Source organism: Dendrobates tinctorius, unplaced genomic scaffold, assembly GCF_039654945.1.
Source record: "Dendrobates tinctorius isolate UK_male_01 unplaced genomic scaffold, ASM3965494v1 ptg000171l, whole genome shotgun sequence".
NCBI classification, from domain to species: Eukaryota; Metazoa; Chordata; class Amphibia; order Anura; family Dendrobatidae; genus Dendrobates; species Dendrobates tinctorius.
Window position 1 is genome coordinate 22,929,240 of NW_027361838.1, and position 25,070 is coordinate 22,954,309.

At 43.8% G+C, this 25,070-nt stretch overlaps 1 protein-coding gene across 1 annotated transcript in view; it reads right to left on the bottom strand.

The window, feature by feature from the left end:
* Positions 1-25,070, bottom strand: part of PIEZO2 (piezo type mechanosensitive ion channel component 2) — a 438,513-nt gene that overhangs the window by 211,471 nt on the left and 201,972 nt on the right. The window contains exon 11 of the mRNA XM_073550976.1: positions 3,431-3,570. Within this exon, the coding sequence (XP_073407077.1) occupies positions 3,431-3,570 (140 nt within the window). The remainder of the gene's footprint in view (positions 1-3,430; positions 3,571-25,070) is intronic.

The following is a 25,070-nucleotide window of genomic DNA, read 5'->3' on the forward strand; positions in this document are numbered from 1 at the left end:
AGAAACGAGTTGACATTTCAATAGCAAATCTCGAAAAGTTCCAAGCAGACAAGGAGAATTTTTTGTCACGTTTTTTGACCATGGATGAGACCTGGATCCACCACTTTGATCCCGAAACTAAACAACAATCGATGACATGGAAACGAGCCGACGAACCAACACCGAAGAAATTCAAAGTGTCAAGCTCAGCAAGGAAGGCTATGGCGTCCATTTTTTGGGACGCTGAAGGAATTATTATGGTGGACCATTTGGAGAAGGGAGCCACTATTACGGGCTCCTACTACATAGAACAAATAAGAATATTGCGGGAGGCTATCAAGGAGAAAAGGCGCGGCAAACTGCGGGCTGGAGTGCTGTTTCACCAAGATAACGCACCGGTTCACAAAGCTGCAGTTGCCATGGCTACCATTCAAGAAGCGGGCTTTGAACTTGTGGAACACCCCCCCATTCGCCCGATCTAGCCCCCGGTGACTTCTTTCTCTTTCCTTGGCTCAAGGAACACCTCCGGGGCAAGAAATTTGACGACAATAGCGACGTGATAACCGCTGTTGGGGAGTTTTTTGAGGGTCAAGATCAAGAATTTTTTTCGAGGGGAATTCTAAGTTTAGAAAAGAGATGGACTAAATGTATAGACTTGTTAGGAGACTATGTAGAAAAATAAAAAAATTTTTTGACTATATTCATTGTGTTTATTATTGATTATCATTACTTTTGGATCGCCCCTCGTAAGTGCTGTTCCCCGACGCCTGGTGCCAAAGATGCTCTCATCATTCTCCCCTGCTCTGCCGGCGATCAGTGCGAGCAGAGGAGAATGATGAGTGTTGTATTCAAGTGAGAGCAATGACAGCAGGGATTACTCCCATCAGCCTACACCTGCTGCCGCTAATGACAGTGAAAGCAGGCGTGGCTGATGGGTGTATTCCTCACCTGCTGCCTGCACAATAAATAAATAAAAAACCCGGCGTGGGTTCCCCTGTATTTTCAATAACCAGCCATTCAAAACTCACAGCTAGGGGCTGCAACCCTCAGCTGTCAGCTTTAGCAAGGCTGGTTATCAAGAATAGAAGGGTCACCATGCTGTTTTTTTTAAATTATTTAAATAAATAACTTAAAAAAATGGCGTGGGTTCCCCCCCATTTTTGGCAACCATCCTTGTTAAAGCTGACAGCTGGGGGCTGGTAAATAAAGCAAGTGTGTTTTGTTTTATTTCTAATAAAAGACATAATATTTGCTGTGTCTTTATTTACCATTTAACTATAGGATTAGTAATGGATAGGTGTCTCCAATATTAAGCTATGGGCTTGATGTCACGTAACAATACAAAAGTGACAACAACCCCACAAATATGAACCCCACTTGCCCCTGCTACAGGGCAAGTGAGAAGAGCCGGGAAAAGCGCTAGAATTGGCACATCGAATAGATGCACCTTTTCTGAGCACCTGCGGGCTGCTATTTTTAGGCTGGAGGGGCCTATGTCCATGGTCCCTTACCTGACTGAGAATACCAGCCCCCAGCTGTTAGCTTTCGCAAGGTTGGTTGTCAAAATTGGGGAGACACAAGGACGTTTTTTTATTATTTATTTAAAGAATTAAAAAAAAACAAGCATGGGGACCCCTCTATTCTTGATAACCAGCCTTGCTGAAGCTGACGGTTGAGGGTTGCAGCCCCCAGCTGTGAGTTTTGCCTTGCTGGTTATAGAAAATATACGGGAAGCAACTCATTTTTTTTCTTTATTATTATTTATCAACAGCGCAGTAGCCGGTTGATGAATACTCCCATCAGCAGGCCACCCACATGAGAGGGGGAATCTTATGTGGGAGCCCGATCATTTGCACCATTCAAAGAATATTTCACATTGAAAGAAACATGACTTCTCATGACCTTTAAGGAGGAATCAAAAGATATGTGTACGGACACCTTTAAGACGTATTAATTTAGGTAGCATTTAAAACATGGCTTTTCATTGCTTTTTTTCTGAATTACTGTATATACTCGCATATAAGCCGAGATTTTCAGCCCATTTTTTGGGTTGAAAGTTCCCCTCTCGGCTTATACGCAAGTCATATACTGGGGGTCGGCAGGGGAGCGGGGGTGTCAGAGATCATACTTAACGTCCCTGGCACATCTCTGCAGTCCCCCGGCTTCTCCCACGCCTTCCTTCAGCGGTCACGAGGTACCGCTCATTAAAGTCATGAATATGCGCATATTAATAACTTTAATGAGTGGTATCACGTGACTTCTGAAGGAAGGAAGACCTTCCGAAGATGCAGGGGCTGCAGAGACCACGCCAGGAGGGGGTAAGTATATGCGATATTCACCTGTCCCCGATCCATCGCTTCGCCCGCTCTGTCCTCCGCGTCCTCTGTCAGGGAAGTTCAGGCAGCAGAGGGCGCAATGATGTAGTTAGTGTGCGCTGCGCCCTCTGCTGCCTGAACGTCATTGACAAGAGGACCTGGAAGACAGAGTGGCACAGCGAAGGACAGGTGAATATCGCAGGTGCCAGGGCGTTGCGCCGCCCGCTCATGACACCGGCACCTGGCCCCCAGCGACGAGAGGGGAGTATGTAATTTTTTTTTATTTGCAGCAGCAGCGGCATATGGGGACATAATGTATGGAGCATTTTATGGGGCAGCATATGGGACCTATTCTATGGGGCATCTTATGAAGCCTTTTATGGGGGCATAATCTATGGAGCATGAGGCATCTTATGAAGACTTTTATGGGGGCATAATCTATGGAGCATCTTACGGGGGCATAATGTATGGAGCATCTTATGTAGCATCTTATGGGGGCATAATGTATGGAGCATCTTATGGGGCATAATGTATGGAGCATCTTATGTAGCATCTTATGGGGGCATAATCTATGGAGCATCTTATGGGGACATAATCTATGGAGCATTTTATGGGGCCATAACCGTTATGGAGCAGCATATGGGGCATATTATTCTATTATCTTATGGGGACATTCTTAACCTTTGTGCAGCATTATATATGGTGTATTTTGTATGGAGCATCGTATGGGGCCATCATGAACTGTATGGAGCATTATATGGGGCTCCTGATTCAATATGGATATTCAAAAACATTTAACCTACTGATGTCTCAATTAATTTTATTTTTATTGGTATCTATTTTTATCTTTGAAATTTACCAGTAGCTGCTGCATTTTCCACCCTAGGCTTATATGCGAGTCAATCAGTTTTTTGTGGCAAAATTAGGGGGGGTCGGCTTATACACGAGTATATACGGTAGTATAAATGCTTTATTTGGCAAGCTGCATTCCTTTCTCTTATAAGGGTATATATTCTTACATATCTAAATCTGCAGTTAATCTGCTACATGTAAACAAGCCCTTGATATTTTATATCTATGTACTATACAAAAACTGATATAAAATATGCAACAAAAAGACCATTTTATCATCATACCATCATAGAAATAAGAGCACAGATGTAACTCTGCTTCATGATGAACTGCAGTGCTACCACCAGAGCATGAACCTTAGCATTTTCCTTTTTCTCAGACACATTTTCTTCCACCTCCTGCTCCTCTTCTTCTTCTTTCTTTTCTAATGGAAAACATGTTAGTAATTCTCCATCATACAAAATATGCAGAATTTATATGAAATACACTCTCAGGGTTATTACAGTGGAAGTGACGCAGTCTTTATACTGCAGCTCCTGGGTTATATTAGACCCAGTACAGGCCCTATACTACTGAGCAAGATGTATACATATAGAAAAACAAAAGCGAAAAAAGTCCAATACTACTAAATGTGAAAATATAAAATTTTAATTTTTATTAGAATTAATCAGGAATCAGGGGAGGTGGATAAAGGGTCATTTGACCATAACAAGCACATGAGCACAATGGGGCACACAATGGGTGTAAAGACCAAAGGGATACATAAATAATTTCAACATAACATAATCACATAATAAACAAATAAATGTTATCCCTAATAATGATGAAACAACCAGACATGGTAAACATATTATATAGTGTAATACCATCAAGAGATAGTTTGCCTAAATATGAATATTACCTTTCCTGGTGTGTAGATAAGGTCCACCCAAGCGTGCCCCCCCAACACATGTTTTGGCAAATGGCCTTTCTCAAGGGGTGATAGGAAGTAGGAAGTGAGGGGTTTAAAAAAGGAATGTCCACCAATGAAAACTGTGAAAGCCACACACATGATATGTTAAACCAATGAAACCGGACCAATAAATGGATCAATAGAACTTGTGAAATCCACACACATGATATGGTACCCCAATAGTATCAAAACTGCAAATGCCTGCCATAACATGGCGCCCATCACCATGGAGATGCCTGTATATCACACTAATACTGCCACCCCACACACAAATAACATAAGTCAAATAAAGCGATCAACCCAAGTGTGGAAGAGGAGGGAATAAATCCAATGCTGGACGTCACCGCCAATGTACAAAAAGGCTAAAAAATAAAGCCAAAGATATAACATAGTGGGCACATCATGCAATGTATATGAGGACGCGTCACTTCCTCCTCCAATGACGTGCCCGTTGTCCTGGAAACCACATCGGAATCACGTCAGTATTGCAGGGTAAGCTCCTCCCACCACATGTGGGCCGACACGTCACGTCCACCCATAGTGACGCGCGCGCAGCCACGGCAGCCAGGACAGCGGACGGCATCGGTGTCATGTGACCGGTGACGTCACAAACTTGTGACCGCTCACCAGGCAACGGCAGACGCCAAAAGCCGCCCGACGTGCAGGACGCAGAGACTCACGCGCGTACTGCGAGGACGTGAACTGTCAGAGATGAATAAGACATATGGATGTCAGAGATGAATGACACATATGGATCTGTGAAAAAAGGGGGCACCATTACAATTATGTTATATATAAAAGATCCATAACAAACAACATATATCTAAAGATCCTCAGGCATACCGGTAGTGAAATACATATAGTATAATCACATGTGAAAAAGCAGCACAAATATGGGAGGCAGTTTCAAATATATCGAAGGCTAACCAATAAACGCAGGATTAAGATTTTGAAATAAGCATGATGTATACATATGAATACGCGAAAAATCACCCACAGTGCACACAGAAATGTAAACATGTATAAAAATGCCATAAAGTATATATTTCTATATATATATATATATATATATATATATATATATATGAATCCAATGATGGTACCGAGGTCAACATTATACATTAAAAATAACAATTAGGAAAACATAACTTATACCGAACTTAAATGTATATAGAACAAATTCAAATAAGAATAAAGAAATATTTCTTCATGGTAGGTGTAACACGTATTAGGTCTTCATGTGTGGATATTCCAGAAAAATGATGACGTAATTCTTGTAAATTGTATCCAAAACGACTCCAGAAATATCAGAAGTGGGGCTCAGTACATCAGTGAGACAAACTAAATTAAAAACAAAAGTATTAAAAACAAGAAAATAAATAATTACATGAGCAAGTTTAGGTCAATAAAGATGGAAATTGCCGCAAAGATGTTCATAAAAATGGGGCAAAACTGGTAGCCTCATTCAGTCCTTTAGGATGTACCGTGTCTAGTGACCAAATCCAACGAGTCTCACGTTGTAATAATTTCTGGGTTAAATTACCCCAACGGTCCCCGGGATTGATTATATCAATACCCCTAATATGAAGTACTGTACTACTGTACTATCACAATACTGGACTGTAATATGTCATCAGCATCTCTCCATATTGTGACATCAAGGAAGATAACTCTATTCACATCATAATCATAAGTGATGTGAATATTCCTATCATTTGAGTTCACACCACCCATAAACTCACATAGTTGTTCAGAGTGCCCCTGCCATATGAAGAAAATGTCGTCGATGTACCGCACCCAAAAAAGGATGCGGTCTATCGACAGACCCCGATCAGACAGGGGGAGGTCCCTCTCCCACAGCCCCAGGAACAGGTTGGCATAAGATGGGGCAAAGGAAGCCCCCATAGCTGTACCCTGGAGCTGTAGGTAGAAGGACCCCATAAAAGTGAAAAAATTATGCGTGAGGGAGAACTCAAGAAGTTCAAGAATAAGAGAAACAATCTCTCCTGACAAATTTTACATATTGAGGAAATATCTAGTGGCCACCAACCCATCAGTATGTCTCATGCTGGTATACAGGGATTCTACATCACCTGTAACCAGCATCGTATCATTGCCAACATGGAGACCATCAACACCTTTTAAAAATTAAAAGAAGGAAGGCTCCCTACTATAGGCTGTAATTTTGAGTCTATCCAGGGATTAACTTTTTCTAAATAATTACCAGAGCCTGAGATGACTGGACGTCCCGGAGGGGCCTCAAGATTCTTGTGTATCTTAGGTAACAGGTAAAATGTAGAAATTGTAGGTTCCTGTACCTGAAGTGCTGAAGCCAGATCCTTTGTAATGACACAGTTTTGAACAGCCAAGTTCAAAATCTTTGTCAACTGTGTCATAAATGTTGAAAGGGGGTTAAAAGTTAACCGCTTATAGCATGTTTTGTTGTTAAGTTATCTAAATGCCTCTTTCTCATAAAGAGACTTGGGCCATATGACAACATTTCCCCCTTTATCCGCTGGCTTCAGCACATCAGGAAGCCCCTTCAGAAAGTCCAATCTCCTGCGCTCATCACGACTTAAATTGTCCCTGCCTACTCCTTTTGGAATATCCAAAAAATCTTTAGCAACTACCTGTACAAATAGGTCCACTGCCGGACATGATGTCAAAGGAGGGAATTTTTTTAGATTTAACTCTAATAGACGAGGGGATCTTACCTCCCTCGCCAGAATCATGCTCAGAGGATAGTTTTTTGAGGTCTTGTAGTGCTAATTGTTCCTCTTCTGTAGGAAACAAATTTTGCAAGTGAGGATCAAAAAAATGTTTCTTAAAAATCAAGGACCTAGCAAATAAATGTAGGTCCTTGATCGCCACAAATGTATTGAAATTGGATTTAGGAGAAAATGTGAAACCCTTACTAAATAACGACAGGTCAGATGTAGTCAAGGAATGAGAACTTAAATTAATTACCTTATTGTTGTTTTTGCGTTCAGGTGATTTAAATTGCATCCACTTATAGGGATGAAAATTGACATCTCTCACTCTCTTGGGCCGTGGCCCAGACCGTGTCATCATAGATGAAGTAGACCACTCAGAAGAGTCACTCACGGAGGAAAGGGAACTCACCGAGGGTGCCCCCTTTATCTTTTGAGTCTGAGTGTTGAGTTTCCTCCAAAAATAAATATTTTTACTTGCAAAATCTTTGGTATCTCTCTGAAGTTTAAAAGACTGTGTCTCATGAATTTTACTGACACATGCATCCATGTTCTTCTCAATTTTAGACTCATATCCAGCAATTTTGTCAGACGGGCAAACCAGAACTTATGATATTAGAAGCCATATTTCTTGTACATCACGATATGTGGTATATTTTGCTGTATGTCCATGCAATCTAATATATATTGGTATGACCACAAGACAACTAAAGGTACGTGTTCGAGAACACATGTTGGGGATACAGGCGGCAGTCGGCCATGATGATCCGGCCACGCTTAGGACGTTGCCACGGCATTTAAAACTTAAACACGATTATGATAGTACAGTACTTCATATTAGGGGTATTGATTAGAGTTGAGCGATACCGTCCGATACTTCAAAGTATCGGATCGGAATGTATCAGCCGATCTTAAAAAAAAGTATCGGTATCGCCGATTCCGATACCGGAAGTCCCATTCAAGTCTATGGGACTTCCGGTATCGGAATAAGAAAAACCCTGTTTTTGCCTTGTACAGCCTCTCTGGGGTCTGTACGGGCCTTTTGGGGGGCTGTGCCGGCCTGCCAGGGGGTCTGTGCAGGCTCCGGTGGTCTGTGCCGGCCTGCCGGGGGGCTGTGCCGGCCTGCCGGTGGTCTGTGCAGGCTCCGGTGGGCTGTGCCGGCCTGCCGGGGGGCTGTGCCGGCCTGCCGGGGGGCTGTGCAGGCTCCGGTGGGCTGTGCCGGCCTGCCGGGGGGCTGTGCCGGCCTGCCGGTGGTCTGTGCAGGCTTCGGGGGTCTGTGCAGGCATCGTCCGATGGGACTACAAGTCCCATCGGGCGATGCCTGCTACCATGACAGTGATTGACACATTAGCCAATGATGGGACAGTAGTAGTCCCATCATCCGGCTAATGTGTTGAATGTAAAAAAAAAAATAAAAAAAAAATTACATGCTACATACATACAACATACATACAACATACATACTACATTCATACTACATACTACATACATGCTACATTCATACTACATATATACTACATGCAACATACATACTACATATATACTACATGCATGCAACATACATACTACATATATACTACATGCATGCAACATGCATACTACATATATACTACATGCAACATACATACTACATATATACTACATGCATGCAACATGCATACTACATATATACTACATGCTACATACATACTACATATATGCTACATATATACTACATATATACTACATGCATGCTACATACATACTACATGCTACATACATACTACATATATGCTACATACATACTACATATATACTACATGCATGCTACATACATACTGCATGCTACATACTACATGCTACATACATACCACATATATACTACATACATACTACATGCATGCTACATGCTACATACATACCACATACATACTACATACATACTACATACATACTACATGCATGCTACATGCATGCTACATGCTACATACATAACACATATATACTACATGCATGCTACATACATACTACATGCTACATACATACCACATACATACTACATGCATGCTACATACATACTACATGCATGCTACATACATACTACATGCTACATACATACTACATATATACCACATACATACTACATACATACTACATGCATGCTACATACATACTACATGCTACATACATACTACATATATACTACATGCATGCTACATACATACTACATGCTACATACATATTACATATATACTACATACATACTACATACATACTACATGCATGCTACATACATACTACATATATACTACATGTATGCTACATACATACTACATGCTACATACATACCACATATATACTACATACATACTACATACAATACATTCATACAATACATACATAGACATACAGTACATATAACATAGAGTAACATACTTACCAATACTTGTCACATTGTTCCCCGAAGCCATTGTCTTTTACGGAATAAATATTAACATAACAAACCACAAAAATACTCACCCACGATCCGAAGCAGTCCACGAGTGTGTCCCACGACGATCTTGGGTAGAGAACTGCAGCATCAGCTGATGCTGCCGTTCTCTACGGGCTGCAGGAATCCAATGACGGAAGGTAGGTATCCTTCCGCACTGTATTCCTCCGCCACTTAAAAAAAAAAAAGTCCCTAGTCTCACTTTATGCCATTGCTGTGTGGGAATTTCCCACGCAGCAATGGCATAAAGTGAGACTAGGGACTTTTTTTTTTAAGTGGCGGAGGAATACAGTGCGGAAGGATACCTACCTTCCGTCATTGGATTCCTGCAGCCCGTAGAGAACGGCAGCATCAGCTGATACTGCAGTTCTCTACCCAAGATCGTCGTGGGACACACTCGTGGACTGCTTCGGATCGTGGGTGAGTATTTTTGTGGTTTGTTATGTTAATATTTATTCCGTAAAAGACAATGGCTTCGGGGAACAATGTGACAAGTATTGGTAAGTATGTTACTCTATGTTATATGTACTGTATGTCTATGTATGTATTGTATGAATGTATTGTATGTAGTATGTATGTAGTATATATGTGGTATGTATGTAGCATGTAGTATGTATGTAGTATGTATGTAGCATGCATGTAGCATGCAGTATGTATGTAGCATGCATGTAGTATATATGTAGTATGTATGTAGCATGTAGTATGCATGTAGTATGTATGTGGTATGTATGTAGCATGTAGTATGTATGTAGCATGCATGTAGTATGTATGTAGTATGTATGTAGTATATATGTAGTATGTATGTAGCATGTAGTATGTATGTAGCATGCATGTAGTATATATGTAGTATGTATGTAGCATGTAGTATGTATGTAGCATGCATGTAGTATGTATGTAGTATGTATGTAGTATATATGTAGTATGTATGTAGCATGTAGTATGTATGTAGCATGCATGTAGTATATATGTAGTATGTATGTAGCATGTAGTATGTATGTAGCATGCATGTAGTATGTATGTAGTATGTATGTAGTATATATGTAGTATGTATGTAGCATGTAGTATGTATGTAGCATGCATGTAGTATATATGTGTTATGTATGTAGCATGCATGTAGTATGTATGTAGTATGTATGTAGTATGTATGTAGCATGCATGTAGTATGTATGTAGTATATATGTGGTATGTATGTAGTATGTATGTAGTATGTATGTAGTATGTATGTAGCATGCATGTAGTATGTATGTAGTATATATGTGGTATGTATGTAGTATGTATGAAGTATGTATGTAGCATGCAGTATGTATGTAGCATGTAGTATGTATGTAGCATGCATGTAGTATGTATGTAGTATGTATGTAGTATTTTTTTTTTTAACATTTAACACATTAGCCGGATGATGGGACTACTACTGTCCCATCATTGGCTAATGTGTCAATCACTGTCATGGTAGCAGGCATCGCCCGATGGGACTTATAGTCCCATCGGACGATGCTTGCACAGACCCCCGGACATCAGCACAGCCCCCCGGCAGGCCGGCACAGCCCCCCGGCAGGCCGGTACAGACTCCCACAGGGTGCACAGACCACCGGCAGGCCGGCACAGCCCCCCGGCAGGCCGGTACAGACCCCGGGCAGTCCACACAGCCCCCCGGCAGGCCGGCAGAGACCCCCGGAAGGCCCGAAATGACGGCGCATCATGATGCGCACACACCGCGCATCATGATGACGTCATTTCGGCTGTCAATCAACTTTGAACTTCCGATTCCGATGCCGACTTCCGATATTGAAAAAATATCGGAAGTCGGTATCGGAATTCCGATACAGCAAGTATCGGCCGATACCCGATACTTGCGGTATCGGAATGCTCAACACTAGTATTGATATAATCAATCCCGGGGACCGTTGCGGTAATTTAACCCAGAAATTATTACAACGTGAGACTCGTTGGATTTGGTCACTAGACACGGTACATCCTAAAGGACTGAATGAGGCTACCAGTTTTGCCCCATTTTTATGAACATCTTTGCAGCAAATTTCCATCTTTATTGACCTAAACTTGCTCATGTAATTATTTATTTTCTTGTTTTTAATACTTTTGTTATTAATTGTCTCACTGATGTACTGTGCCCCACTTCTGATATTTCTGGAGTCGTTTTGGATACAATTTACAAGAATTCCGTCATCATTTTTCTGGAATATCCACACATGAAGACCTAATACGTGTTACACCTACCATGAAGAAATATTTATTTATTCTTATTTGAATTTGCTCTATATACATTTATGTTCTGTATAAGTTATGTTTTCTAATTTCTAATTGTTATTTTTAATGTATAATGTTGACCTTGGTACCATCATTGGATTTATATATATATATATATATATATATATATACACAATATATATATATATATATATATATATATATATATATATATATAGTTGTGGCCAAAAGTATTGACACCCCTGCAATTCTGTCAGATAATACTCAGTTTCTTCCTGAAAATGATTGCAATCACAAATTCTTTGGTATTATTATGTTCAATTAAATTGTCTTAAATGAAAAAACACAAAAGAGAATGAAGCAAAAAGCAAAACATTGATCATTTCACACAAAACTCCAAAAATGGGCCAGACTAAAGTATTGGCACCCTCAGCCTAATACTTGGTTGCACAACCTTTAGCCAAAATAACTGCGACCAACCGCTTCCATCAAAGAGTTTCTTACAATGCTCTGCTGGAATTTTAGACCATTCTTCTTTGGCAAACTGCTCCAGGTCCCTGATATTTGAAGGGTGCCTTCTCCAAACTGCCATTTTTAGATCTCTCCACAGGTGTTCTATGGGATTCAGGTCTGGACTCATTGCTGGCCACCTTAGAAGTCTCCAGTGCTTTCTCTCAAACCATTTTCTAGTGCTTTTTGAAGTGTGTTTTGGGTCATTGTCCTGCTGGAAGACCCATGACCTCTGAGGGAGACCCAGCTTTCTCACACTGGGACCTACAGTGCCTACAAGTAGTATTCAACCCCCTGCAGATTTAGCAGGTTTACACATTCGGAATTAACTTGGCATTGTGACATTTGGACTGTAGATCAGCCTGGAAGTGTGAAATGCACTGCAGCAAAAAAGAATGTTATTTCTTTGTTTATTTTTTTTTTAAATTGTGAAAAGTTTATTCAGAGGGTCATTTATTATTCAACCCCTCAAACCACCAGAATTCTGTTTGGTTCCCCTAAAGTATTAAGAAGTATTTCAGGCACAAAGAACAATGAGCTTCACATGTTTGGATTAATTATCTCTTTTTCCAGCCTTTTCTGACTATTTAAGACCCTCCCCAAACTTGTGAACAGCACTCATACATGGTCAACATGGGAAAGACAAAGGAGCATTCCAAGGCCATCAGAGACAAGATCGTGGAGGGTCACAAGGCTGGCAAGGGGTACAAAACCCTTTCCAAGGAGTTGGGCCTACCTGTCTCCACTGTTGGGAGCATCATCCGGAAGAGGAAGGCTTATGGAACTACTGTTAGCCTTCCACGGCCTGGACAGCCTTTGAAAGTTTCCTCCCATGCCGAGGCCAGGCTTGTCCGAAGAGTCAAGGCTAACCCAAGGACAACAAGGAAGGAGCTCCGGGAAGATCTCATGGCAGTGGGGACATTGGTTTCAGTCAATGCCATAAGTAACGTACTCCACCGCAATGGTCTCCGTTCCAGACGAGTCCATAAGGTACCTTTACTTTCAAAGTGTCATGTCAAGGCTCGTCTACAGTTTGCTCATGATCACTTGGAGGACTCTGAGACAGACTGGTTCAAGGTTCTCTGGTCTGATGAGACCAAGATCGAGATCTTTGGTGCCAACCACACACGTGACGTTTGGAGACTGGATGGCACTGCATACGACCCCAAGAATACCATCCCTACAGTCAAGCATGGTGGTGGCAGCATCATGCTGTGGGGCTGTTTCTCAGCCAAGGGGCCTGGCCATCTGGTCCGCATCCATGGGAAGATGGATAGCACGGCCTTCCTGGAGATTTTGGCCAAGAACCTCCGCTCCTCCATCAAGGATCTTAAGATGGGTCGTCATTTCATCTTCCAACAAGACAATGACCCAAAGCACACAGCCAACAAAACCAAGGCCTGGTTCAAGAGGCAAAAAATCAAGGTGTTTGAGTGGCCAAGTCAGTCTCCTGACCTTAACCCAATTGAAAACTTGTGGAAGGAGCTCAAGATTAAAGTCCACATGAGACACCCAAAGAACCTAGATAACTTGGAGAAGATCTGCATGGAGGAGTGGGCCAAGATAACTCCAGAGACCTGTGCCGGCCTGATCAGGTCTTATAAAAGACGATTATTAGCTGTAATTGCAAACAAGGGTTATTCCACAAAATATTAAACCTAGGGGTTGAATAATAATTGACCCACACTTTTATGTTTAAAATTTATTAAAATTTAACTGAGCAACATAACTTTTTGGTTTGTAAGATTTATGCATCTGTTAATAAATCCTGCTCTTGTGTGAAGTTTGAAGGCTCTAACTTATTTGCATCTTATCAAACCTGCTAAATCTGCAGGGGGTTGAATACTACTTGTAGGCACTGTACATTATGCTGCAAAATTTGTTGGTAGTCTTCAGACTTCATAATACCATGCACAGTCAAGCAGTCCAGTGCCAGAGGCAGCAAAGCAACCCCAAAACATCAGGGAACCTCCGCCATGTTTGACTGTAGGGACCGTGTTTTTTTCTTTGAATGCCTCTTTTTTCTCCTGTAAACTCTATGTTGATGCCTTTGCCCAAAAAAGCTCTACTTTTCTCTCATCTGACCAGAGAACATTCTTCCAAAATGTTTTAGACTTTTCAGGTAAGTTTTGGCAAACTCCAGCCTGGCTTTATGTCTCGTAGTAAGAAGTGGGGTCTTCCTGGGTCTCCTACCATACAGTCCCTTTTAATTCAGATGCCGACGGAGAGTACGGGTTGACACTGTTGTACCCTCGGACTTCAGGGCAGCTTGAACTTGTTTGGATGTTAGTCGAGGTTCTTTATCCAACATCTGCACAATCTTGCGTTGAAATCTCTTGTCAATTTTTCTTTTCCGTCCACATCTAGGGAGGTTAGCCACAGTGCCATGGGCTTTAAACTTCTTGATGACACTGCGCACAGTAGACACAGGAACATTCAGGTCTTTGGAGATGGACTTGTAGCCTTGAGATTCCTCATGCTTCCTCACAATTTGGTTTCTCAAGTCCTCAGACAGTTCTTTGGTCTTCTTTCCTTTCTCCATGCTCAATGTGGCACACACAAGGACACAGGACAGAGGTTGAATCAACTTTAATCCATGTCAACTGGCTGCAAGTGTGATTTAGTTATTGCCAACACCTGTTAGGTGCCACAGATAAGTTACAGGTGCTGTTAATTACACAAATTAGAGAAGCATCACATGATTTTTCGAACAGTGCCAATACTTTTGTCCACCCTCTTTTTTATGTTTGGTGTGGAATTATATCCAATTTGGCTGTAGGACAATTCTTTTTGTGTTTGTTCATTTAAGACAAACTAAATGAAGATAATAATAACAAAGAATTTGTGTTTGTAATCATTTTCAGGAAGAAACTGAGTATTATCTGACAGAATTGCAGGGGTGTCAATACTTTTGGCCATAAATGTATATATAAATATACTTCATGGCATTTTTATACATGTTTACATTTCTGTGTGCACTGTGGGTGATTTTTCGCGTATTCATATGTATACATCATGTTTATTTCCAAATCTTAATCCTGCGTTTATTGGTTAGCCTTCGATATATTTGAAACTGCCTCCCATATTTGTGCTGCTTTTTCACATGTGATTATACTATATGTATTTCACTAACGGTATGCCTGAGGATCTTTAGATATATGTTGTTTGTTATGGATCTTTTATATATAACATAATTGTAATGGTGCCCCCCTTTTTTCACACATCCATATGTGTCATTCATCTCTGACATCCATATGTGATATTCATCTCTGACAGTTAATGTCCTCGCAGTACGCGCGTGAGTCTCTGCGTCCTGCACATCAGGCGGCTTTTGCGTCAGCCGTTGCCTGGTGAGCGGTCACAAGTTTGTGACGTCACCGGTCACATGACGCCGATGCCGTCCGCTGTCCTGGCTGGCCGTGGCTGTGCGCGCATCACTATGGGCGGACGTGACGTGTCGGCAAACATGTTGTGGGCGGAGCTTACCCTGCAATGCCGACGTGATTCCGACGTGGTTTCCAGGACAACGGGCGCGTCATTGGTGGAGGAAGTGACGCGTCCTCTTATACATTGCATGATGTGCCCATTATGTTATATCTTTGGCTTTATTTTTTAGCCTTTTTGCACATTAGCGGCGACGTCCAGCATTGGATTTATTCCCTCCTCTTCCACACTTGGGTTGATCGCTTTATTTGACTTATGTTATTTGTGTGTGGGATGGCACTATTAGTGTGATATACAGGCGTCTCCATGGTGATGGGCGCCATGTTATGGGAGGCATTTGCAGTTTATATACTATTGGGCTACAATATCATGTGTTTGGTTTTCACAAGTTCTATTGGTCCATTTATTGGTCCGGTTTCATTGGTTTAACATATCATGTGTGTGGCTTTCACAGTTTTCATTGGTAGACATTCCCTTTTTAAACCCCGCACTTCCTACTTCCTATCACCCCTTGAGAAAGGCCATTTGCCGAAACGCTCATTGGGGGGGCACACTTGGGTGGACCTTATCGACACACCAGGAAAGGTAATATTCATATTTAGGCAAACTATGTCTTGATGGTATTACACTATATAATATGTTTATCATGTCTGGTTGTTTCATCATGATTAGGGATAACATTTATTTGTTTATTACGTGATTGTTATGTTGAAATTATTTATGTATCCCTTTGGTCTTTACACCCATTGTGTGCCCCATTGTGCTCATGTGCTTGTTATGGTCAATTGACCCTTTATCCACCTCCCCTGATTCCTGATTAATTCTAATAAAAATTACAATTTTATATTTTCACATTTAGCAGTATTGGACTTTTTTTCGCTTTTGCTTTTCTATATGTATACAATTTTTTGCGATTAATAATAATAATAAATTTTATTTCTATAGCGCCGACATATTCCGCAGCACTTAACATTTCGGGGGGGATTTCCACAGACAATAGACATTACAGCATAACAATAATCACATAGATTATAACAAATACCAAGAGGAATGAGGGCCCTGCTCGCAAGCTTACAGTCTATGAGGAAAGAGGTAGGCACGAAAGGTGGGTGGTAACAGTTGCCCTGATTGTATGGACCAGCCATAATGTTAAGTGTGTAACAGTACAGACACAGAGGGCTAATGGATGCATAAAGCATGTGGGAACATGATGCGGGGAACCTGGTTATGGTAAAACTTTTGGCTGTGCCACACAGGGATAGATTAGGCTAATGTGTTGAGGCGATAGGCCAGTCTGAAAAAATGCGTTTTCAGGGCACGCTTAAAATTGTGGGGATTGGGGACTAATCGTATTGACCTATGAAGTGCATTCCAAAGAATTGGCACAGCATGTGTAAAGTCTTGGAGACGGGAGTGGGAGGTTCTGATTATTGAGGATGCTAACCTCAGGTCATCAGCAGAGCGGAGGGCGCGGGTAGGGTGGTATACTGAAACAAGGGAGGGTGAGGGTAATAAGTTTATACTGAATTCTGGAGTGGATGGGTAGCCAGTGTAATGACTGGCACAAGGTAGAGGCATCGGTGTAACGATTGGTGAGGAATATGATCCTGGCTGCAGCATTCAAGACAGATTGGAGAGGGGAGAGTTTGGTAAGAGGGAGACCGATTAGTAGAGAGTTACAATAGTCGAGACGAGAATGAATAAGTGAAACAGTAAGAGTTGTTGCAGAGTCAAAAGTAAGAAAAGGTCGAATTCTAGAGATGTTTTTGAGGTGCAGATGACAAGAGCGAGCCAGTGATCGAATGTGGGGGCGAAGGAAAGCTCAGAGTCAAGTATGACCCCAAGACAGCGGGCATGTTGCTGGGGAGTAATAGTGGAACCACACACAGAAATGGCAATGTCGGGTATAGGTACATTAGTAGAGGGAGGAAACACAAGGAGTTCAGTCTTTGACAGGTTCAGTTTCAGATATAGTGAGGACATGATGTTAGACACAGCGTTTAGACAATTGCCGGTGTTTTCTAGAAAGGCTGGAGTGATGTCAGGAGAAGAAGCGTATAATTGGGTGTCATCAGCATAGAGATGGTACTGGAAACCAAATCTACTGATTGTTTGACCAATAGGGGCAGTGTCCAAGGAGAAGAGGAGGGGGCCTAGAACCGATCCTTGAGGAACCCCAACAGTAAGGGGAAGGTGAGAGGAGGAGGAGCCAGCAAAAGATACAGTAAAGGAGCGGTCAGAGAGATAGGAGGAGAACCAGGAGACAACTGTGTCCTTGAGGCCAATGGAACGGAGCATAGTGAGGAGGAGCTGATGATCCACAGTGTCGAATGCTGCAGAGAGATCCAAGAGAATTAGCATGGAGTAATGACCATTAGATGTAGCTGTTAGTAGTAGAGTTGAGCGAAACGGGTCGAAAAAATTCAAAAGTCGCCGACTTTTGGCAAAGTCGGGTTTCATGAAACGAAACCCGACCCTAGGATGAGGTCGGCCACGACGTCGGCGACTTACGCGCCAAAGTCGCGTTTCAAAAGTTTGTTTTGCGCTCTTTTTCAGCCAATCAGGATCCACGGACACTGTGGGCAACGTGATGACATAGGCACGGGTCACCACCATCTTTCAGAAGGGCATGCAAGTGATTGGCTTGCTTTGGTGGGCGTCACAGGGGGTATAAAAGGGCGTGCACGCCGACCGCCATCTTACTTCTGCCGATCTTAGTATAGGGAGAGGTTGCTGCTGATTCTGTAGGGAGAGCGTTAGGCAGGGAAGAAGACAAAAAAACTGCTTCTGCTGCTAGCGATTTGGCCTGCAAAACACACCAGTCACTGTGTGTGCAGTGCAAGGGGAGGCTATATAGTGGTGTATCAGTGGTGTTGGTTGTTGGGCTGCCTTTTAAGGCTTCCTGACAGGCTGGCATTGCTGTTTACCCACTGCTCCGCAAACTGCTTTTTTAAAAGTAATCCCAATTTTTTTTTTTGTCCTGCTGAGAAGAAAAAAAAACTGCTTCTGCTGCTAGCAATTTGGCCTCCACAACACACCAGTCACTGTGTGTGCAGTGCAAGGGGAGGCTATATAGTGGTGTATCAGTGGTGTTGGTTGTTGGGCTGCCTTCTAAGGCTTCCTGACAGGCTGGCATTGCTGTTTACCCACTGCTCCGCAAACTGCTTTTTTAAAAGCAATCCAATCTCCCTTATCCTCTAGTCACTTTTGTCACAGCTGTGCCATCGAGCCTGTCACATAGCGCTCAGATATCAGTGGGCCTCACACAATCCAAAAGTGTCCAGTGTCCAAAAGTGTGTGCAGAGATTCAAAATCTCCCTTATCCTCTAGTCACTTTTGTCACAGCTGTGCCATCGAGCCTGTCACATAGCGCTCAGATATCAGTGGGCCTCACACAATCCAAAAGTGTCCACTGTCCACAAGTGTGTGCAGAAATTCAAAATCTCCCTTATCCTCTAGTCACTTTTGTCACAGCTGTGCCATCGAGCCTGTCACATAGCGCTCAGATATCAGTGGGCCTCACACAATCCAAAAGTGTCCACTGTCCACAAGTGTGTGCAGAAATTCAAAATCTCCCTTATCCTCTAGCCACTTTTGTCACAGCAGTGCCATCGAGCCTGTCACATAGCGCTCAGATATCAGTGGGCCTCACACAATCCAAAAGTGTCCAGTGTCCAAAAGTGTGTGAAGATATTCAAAATCTCCCTTATCCTCTAGTCACTTTTGTCACAGCAGGGCCATCGAGCCTGTCACATAGCGCACAGATATCAGTGGGCCTCACACAATCCAAAAGTGTCCACTGTCCACAAGTGTGTGCAGAAATTCAAAATCTCCCTTATCCTCTAGTCAATTTTGTCACAGCAGTGCCATCGAGCCTGTCACATAGCGCTGAGATATCAGTGGGCCTCACACAATCCAAAAGTGTCCAGTGTCCAAAAGTGTGTGCAGATATTCAAAATCTCCCTTATCCTCTAGTCACTTTTGTCACAGCAGTGCCATCGAGCCTGTCACATAGCGCTCAGATATCAGTGGGCCTCACACAATCCAAAAGTGTCCAGTGTCCAAAAGTGTGTGCAGATATTCAAAATCTCCCTTATCCTCTAGTCACTTTTGTCACAGCAGTGCCATCGAGCCTGTCACATAGTGCTCAGATATCAGTGGGCCTCACACAATCCAAAAGTGTCCACTGTCCACAAGTGTGTGCAGAAATTCAAAATCTCCCTTATCCTCTAGTCACTTTTGTCACAGCAGTGCCATCGAGCCTGTCACATAGCGCTGAGATATCAGTGGGCCTCACACAATCCAAAAGTGTCCAGTGTCCAAAAGTGTGTGCAGATATTCAAAATCTCCCTTATCCTCTAGTCACTTTTGTCACAGCAATGCCATCGAGCCTGTCACATAGCGCTCAGATATCAGTGGGCCTCACACAATCCAAAAGTGTCCAGTGTCCAAAAGTGTGTGCAGATATTCAAAATCTCCCTTATCCTCTAGTCACTTTTGTCACAGCAGTGCCATCGAGCCTGTCACATAGCGCTCAGATATCAGTGGGCCTCACACAATCCAAAAGTGTCCACTGTCCACAAGTGTGTGCAGAAATTCAAAATCTCCCTTATCCTCTAGTCACTTTTGTCACAGCAGTGCCATCGAGCCTGTCACATAGCGCTGAGATATCAGTGGGCCTCACACAATCCAAAAGTGTCCAGTGTCCAAAAGTGTGTGCAGATATTCAAAATATCCCTTATCCTCTAGTCACTTTTGTCACAGCAGTGCCATCGAGCCTGTCACATAGCGCTCAGATATCAGTGGGCCTCACACAATACAAAAGTGTCCACTGTCCAAAAGTGTGTGCAGATATTCAAAATCTCCCTTATCCTCTCGTCACTTTGGTCACAGCTGTGCCATCGAGCCTGTCACATAGCGCTCAGATATCAGTGGGCCTCACACAATCCAAAAGTGTCCAGTGTCCAAAAGTGTGTGCAGAAATTCAAAATCTCCCTTATCCTCTAGTCACTTTTGTCACAGCAGTGCCATCGAGCCTGTCACATAGCGCTCAGATATCAGTGGGCCTCACACAATCCAAAAGTGTCCACAAGTGTGTGCAGAAATTCAAAATCTCCCTTATCCTCTAGTCACTTTTGTCACAGCAGTGCCATCGAGCCTGTCACATAGCGCTGAGATATCAGTGGGCCTCACACAATCCAAAAGTGTCCAGTGTCCAAAAGTGTGTGCAGATATTCAAAATCTCCCTTATCCTCTAGTCACTTTTGTCACAGCAGTGCCATCGAGCCTGTCACATAGCGCTGAGATATCAGTGGGCCTCACACAATCCAAAAGTGTCCAGTGTCCAAAAGTGTGTGCAGATATTCAAAATCTCCCTTATCCTCTAGTCACTTTTGTCACAGCAGTGCCATCGAGCCTGTCACATAGCGCTCAGATATCAGTGGGCCTCACACAATCCAAAAGTGTCCACTGTCCACAAGTGTGTGCAGAAATTCAAAATCTCCCTTATCCTCTAGTCACTTTTGTCACAGCAGTGCCATCGAGCCTGTCACATAGCGCTGAGATATCAGTGGGCCTCACTCAATCCAAAAGTGTCCAGTGTCCAAAAGTGTGTGCAGATATTCAAAATCTCCCTTATCCTCTAGTCACTTTTGTCACAGCAGTGCCATCGAGCCTGTCACATAGCGCTCAGATATCAGTGGGCCTCACACAATCCAAAAGTGTCCAGTGTCCAAAAGTGTGTGCATATATTCAAAATCTCCCTTATCCTCTCGTCACTTTGGTCACAGCTGTGCCATCGAGCCTGTCACATAGCGCTCAGATATCAGTGGGCCTCACACAATCCAAAAGTGTCCAGTGTCCAAAAGTGTGTGCAGAAATTCAAAATCTCCCTTATCCTCTAGTCACTTTTGTCACAGCAGTGCCATCGAGCCTGTCACATAGCGCTCAGATATCAGTGGGCCTCACACAATCCAAAAGTGTCCAGTGTCCAAAAGTGTGTGCAGAAATTCAAAATCTCCCTTATCCTCTAGTCACTTTTGTCACAGCAGTGCCATCGAGCCTGTCACATAGCGCTGAGATATCAGTGGGCCTCACACAGTCCAAAAGTGTCCAGTGTCCAAAAGTGTGTGCAGATATTCAAAATCTCCCTTATCCTCTAGTCACTTTTGTCACAGCAGTGCCATCGAGCCTGTCACATAGCGCTCAGATATCAGTGGGCCTCACATAATCCAAAAGTGTCCACTGTCCAAAAGTATGTGCAGATATTCAAAATCTCCCTTATCCTCTCGTCACTTTGGTCACAGCTGTGCCATCGAGCCTGTCACATAGCGCTCAGATATCAGTGGGCCTCACACAATCCAAAAGTGTGTGCAGAAATTCAAAATCTCCCCTGTCCTATAGACACCTTGTACCTTGTTTTACATTACTATATAGTTTGTTGGATTTTGTCTACATTTCTACCAAAAATGAGGAAGGCTGGTGGAAGAGGCCGTGGAATTGGGCGGGGGTTGGCAGCTGGTAATGATGGGGTTGGTGGTGGATCTGATGGTAGTGGCAAGAGAAAAATAGGACCGAATGCAGGAGGTGCTGACCCTGCGTCATCGTCTGGCTCGTAAGGCGTCGAACGCTTAGTTTTCTAGGAGTTGGCAAACCGCTTTTAAAGCCAGAGCATCAGAAAAAAGTTTTGTCTTACATTGCTGACTCAGCCTCCAGCTCTATCGCCTCCTCTTCTTCAGTTGTAAAAAGTAAAAGCACTGAGTCGTCATTGGAGGCTCATGTTCATGAACCACACCTTTCCTTGTGTCCTTCACCCCAACCAAGATTGAAGGATGACGCAGGCCATACTACTGATTACTCCATGGAGTTGTTTTCACATACCATGCCTGGATTATCAAGTCAAATGGTGAATTACCCAGGCCAAGATGAATCTGACATGGAGTGCACTGATGCACAGCCGCTGATGGATGATTCTGCTGGTACATTCACTCAGAGCACTACATTGTCCTCGCAGTGTACAGAGCCAGATTCTGACCCTGATGAGACTCAGGTGCCCCTTCCCGCACACTATACCACCATACACGGTGACACAGAGGAAGGTGCACATGACATAGAAGAGGAGATGATGGATGACCCAGTTGTTGACCCAGATTGGCATCCATTGGGGGAAGAGGGTGCTGCTTCCAATAGCTCAGATGAGGAGCATCCACAGCAGACATCGACATCGCAACAGCTGTTATCTGGCAGGCCCGGAGCACTCCAAAGACAGGCTCCAAACATCAAAAGAGTTGCTGGACAGCTTGTCCAGAGGGTCAAAAGATCACAGCGTGCTAGGCCGCAAAATGTCTGCCAAAGTAGGAAGAGTGCAGTGTGGCACTTTTTTGAACAAAATCCTCATGATCAGGCCAAGGTTATCTGTAAGAAGTGCGCAAAGACCTTTAGCCGAGGGAAAAATCTGAAAAATTTGAATACCAGTTGCATGCTTAGACATTTAACCAGCATGCACTTGCAAGCGTGGACACAGCACCAAACCTCAAGTGCCACATGTGCAACTGATCACAACGAAGGTAGTCAGCAACGCTACATTGTTTCCCCCACTGTAAGCCCACCGGTTAGCACAGCAGCAAATGTTGAGGTGTCGTTGCAAGACCACAGCAGTCAGGGAATCCCACTGTTATATCAACAAAAGACTGATTCTAGGCCATCAGAAAGAACACCAACTCCATCACCAACCCTCTCTCAGTCCACCCTGTCCACCGCTACTTCCACCATATGCAGCTCTCAAGTCCAGCTCACCCTCCCAGACACTATGAGTAGGTCAAGAAAGTACTCAGTCTCTCATCCGCGTACACTGGGTTTGAACGCCCACATTGCCAAACTAATCTCGTTTGAGATGATGCCCTTTCGGTTGGTGGAAAGCACAGCTTTCCGCGAACTCATGGCCTATGCAGTACCACGCTATGACCTACCCAGTCGCCACTTCTTCTCTCGCAAAGCCATCCCAGCCCTCCACCATCATGTGAAAGACCGCATTGTCCATGCACTCAAGCAGTCAGTGAGTGGAAAGGTGCACCTCACAACTGATGCATGGTCCAGTCGGCATAGCCAGGGCCGTTACGTGTCCATCACTGCGCACTGGGTTAATGTGGTGGATGCAGGGTCCACAGGGGACAGCGGTGGTGGGACAGTGCTGCCTAGCCCACGGTATAGGAAACAGTTGGCTGTAGGCGTTCGACCCTCCTCCTCCTCCTCCTCCAGAAGCGAAAGCTCGTCCACAGAGCGCAGTCGTACGAGCACTCCATCTGCAGCTGCCACTGTTGCACACGATGTGTCCCCCTATCGAGCAGCTAGTGGAAAGCGTCAGCAGGCTGTGTTGCAGATGATGTGTTTGGGCGACAGACACACCGCCGAGGTGCTGGCCGAGTACTTGAAGCGACAAACTGAGTCATGGCTGGGCAGTGTACATCTTGAGGCTGGCAAGGTAGTTAGTGATAACGGCCGTAATTTTGTGGCAGCCATAGCCCATTCAAAACTCAGCCACATACCTTGCTTGGCTCACACCTTGAACCTGGTGGTGCAGTGCTTCCTCAAAAATTATCCTGAGTTAACAGCCCTGCTCCAGAAGGTGCGAAGACTGTGCGCGCACATCCGCCGGTCGCCTGTACACTCCGTTCGTATGCAGAAGCTGCAGCGATTGCTCCACCTTCCCAACCACCGCCTCATTATCGACATTGCAACAAGGTGGAACTCCACCCTGCACATGGTGGAGCGGCTGTGCGAGCAGAGGCAGGCCATAATGCATTTGTGGGAGGATACACGGCCAGGCACTTTGAGAGCAGACATGGAGTTGAGAGGTGTGCAGTGGTCGAAGCTGAAAGACCTTTGTAAAGTCCTTCAGTGTTTTGAGGAATGCACACGGCTGGTAAGCGCAGACGACGCCATCCTAAGCATGAGCATCCCACTTATGCGTCTGCTCATGCAAACTTTGACGCACCTTAAGGAGCAGGCGTCTGCAGCCAATGTTGATGAGGAGGAAGAGGAGGAGGGAATCCTTGATGACATTCAGCCATTGTCTGCTCAGGGACCTCTCCTGGATGAGGTGGAGGAAGAAGAGGAGGAGGATGATGATGGGGATGATTACTTAGGGGAGGAGGATGCATCTCGTGGGGCAAGTGAAAATGTTGGCGTGGCAAGGTCTGGTACAGGGTTTGTGCGTGACTGGAGGGATGTGGATTTGCCAGAAAGTGCTCCTCCACCCAGCACTCGCAGTGCATCATTGACACCGGGAACATTGGCCCACATGTCAGATTATGCCTTGCGGATCCTAAAAAGGGACCCCCGCATTGCCAAAATGATGAACGATGACGACTACTGGTTGGCCAGCATCCTGGATCCACGCTATAAAGGCAAATTACAAAACATCATGCCACAGGAGAACCTTGACCTAATATTGGCTAATAAACAAGCAACTCTGGTAAATCGGTTGCTTGAGGCATTCCCAGCACACAGCAGCGGTGATGGTTCTCACACGAGCCGTACGGGACGGGGGCAGCTTGGCAGAGGTGTTCGTGGTGCACACAGCAGAAGTGGCGTTGGAGACAGGGGTTTCATGA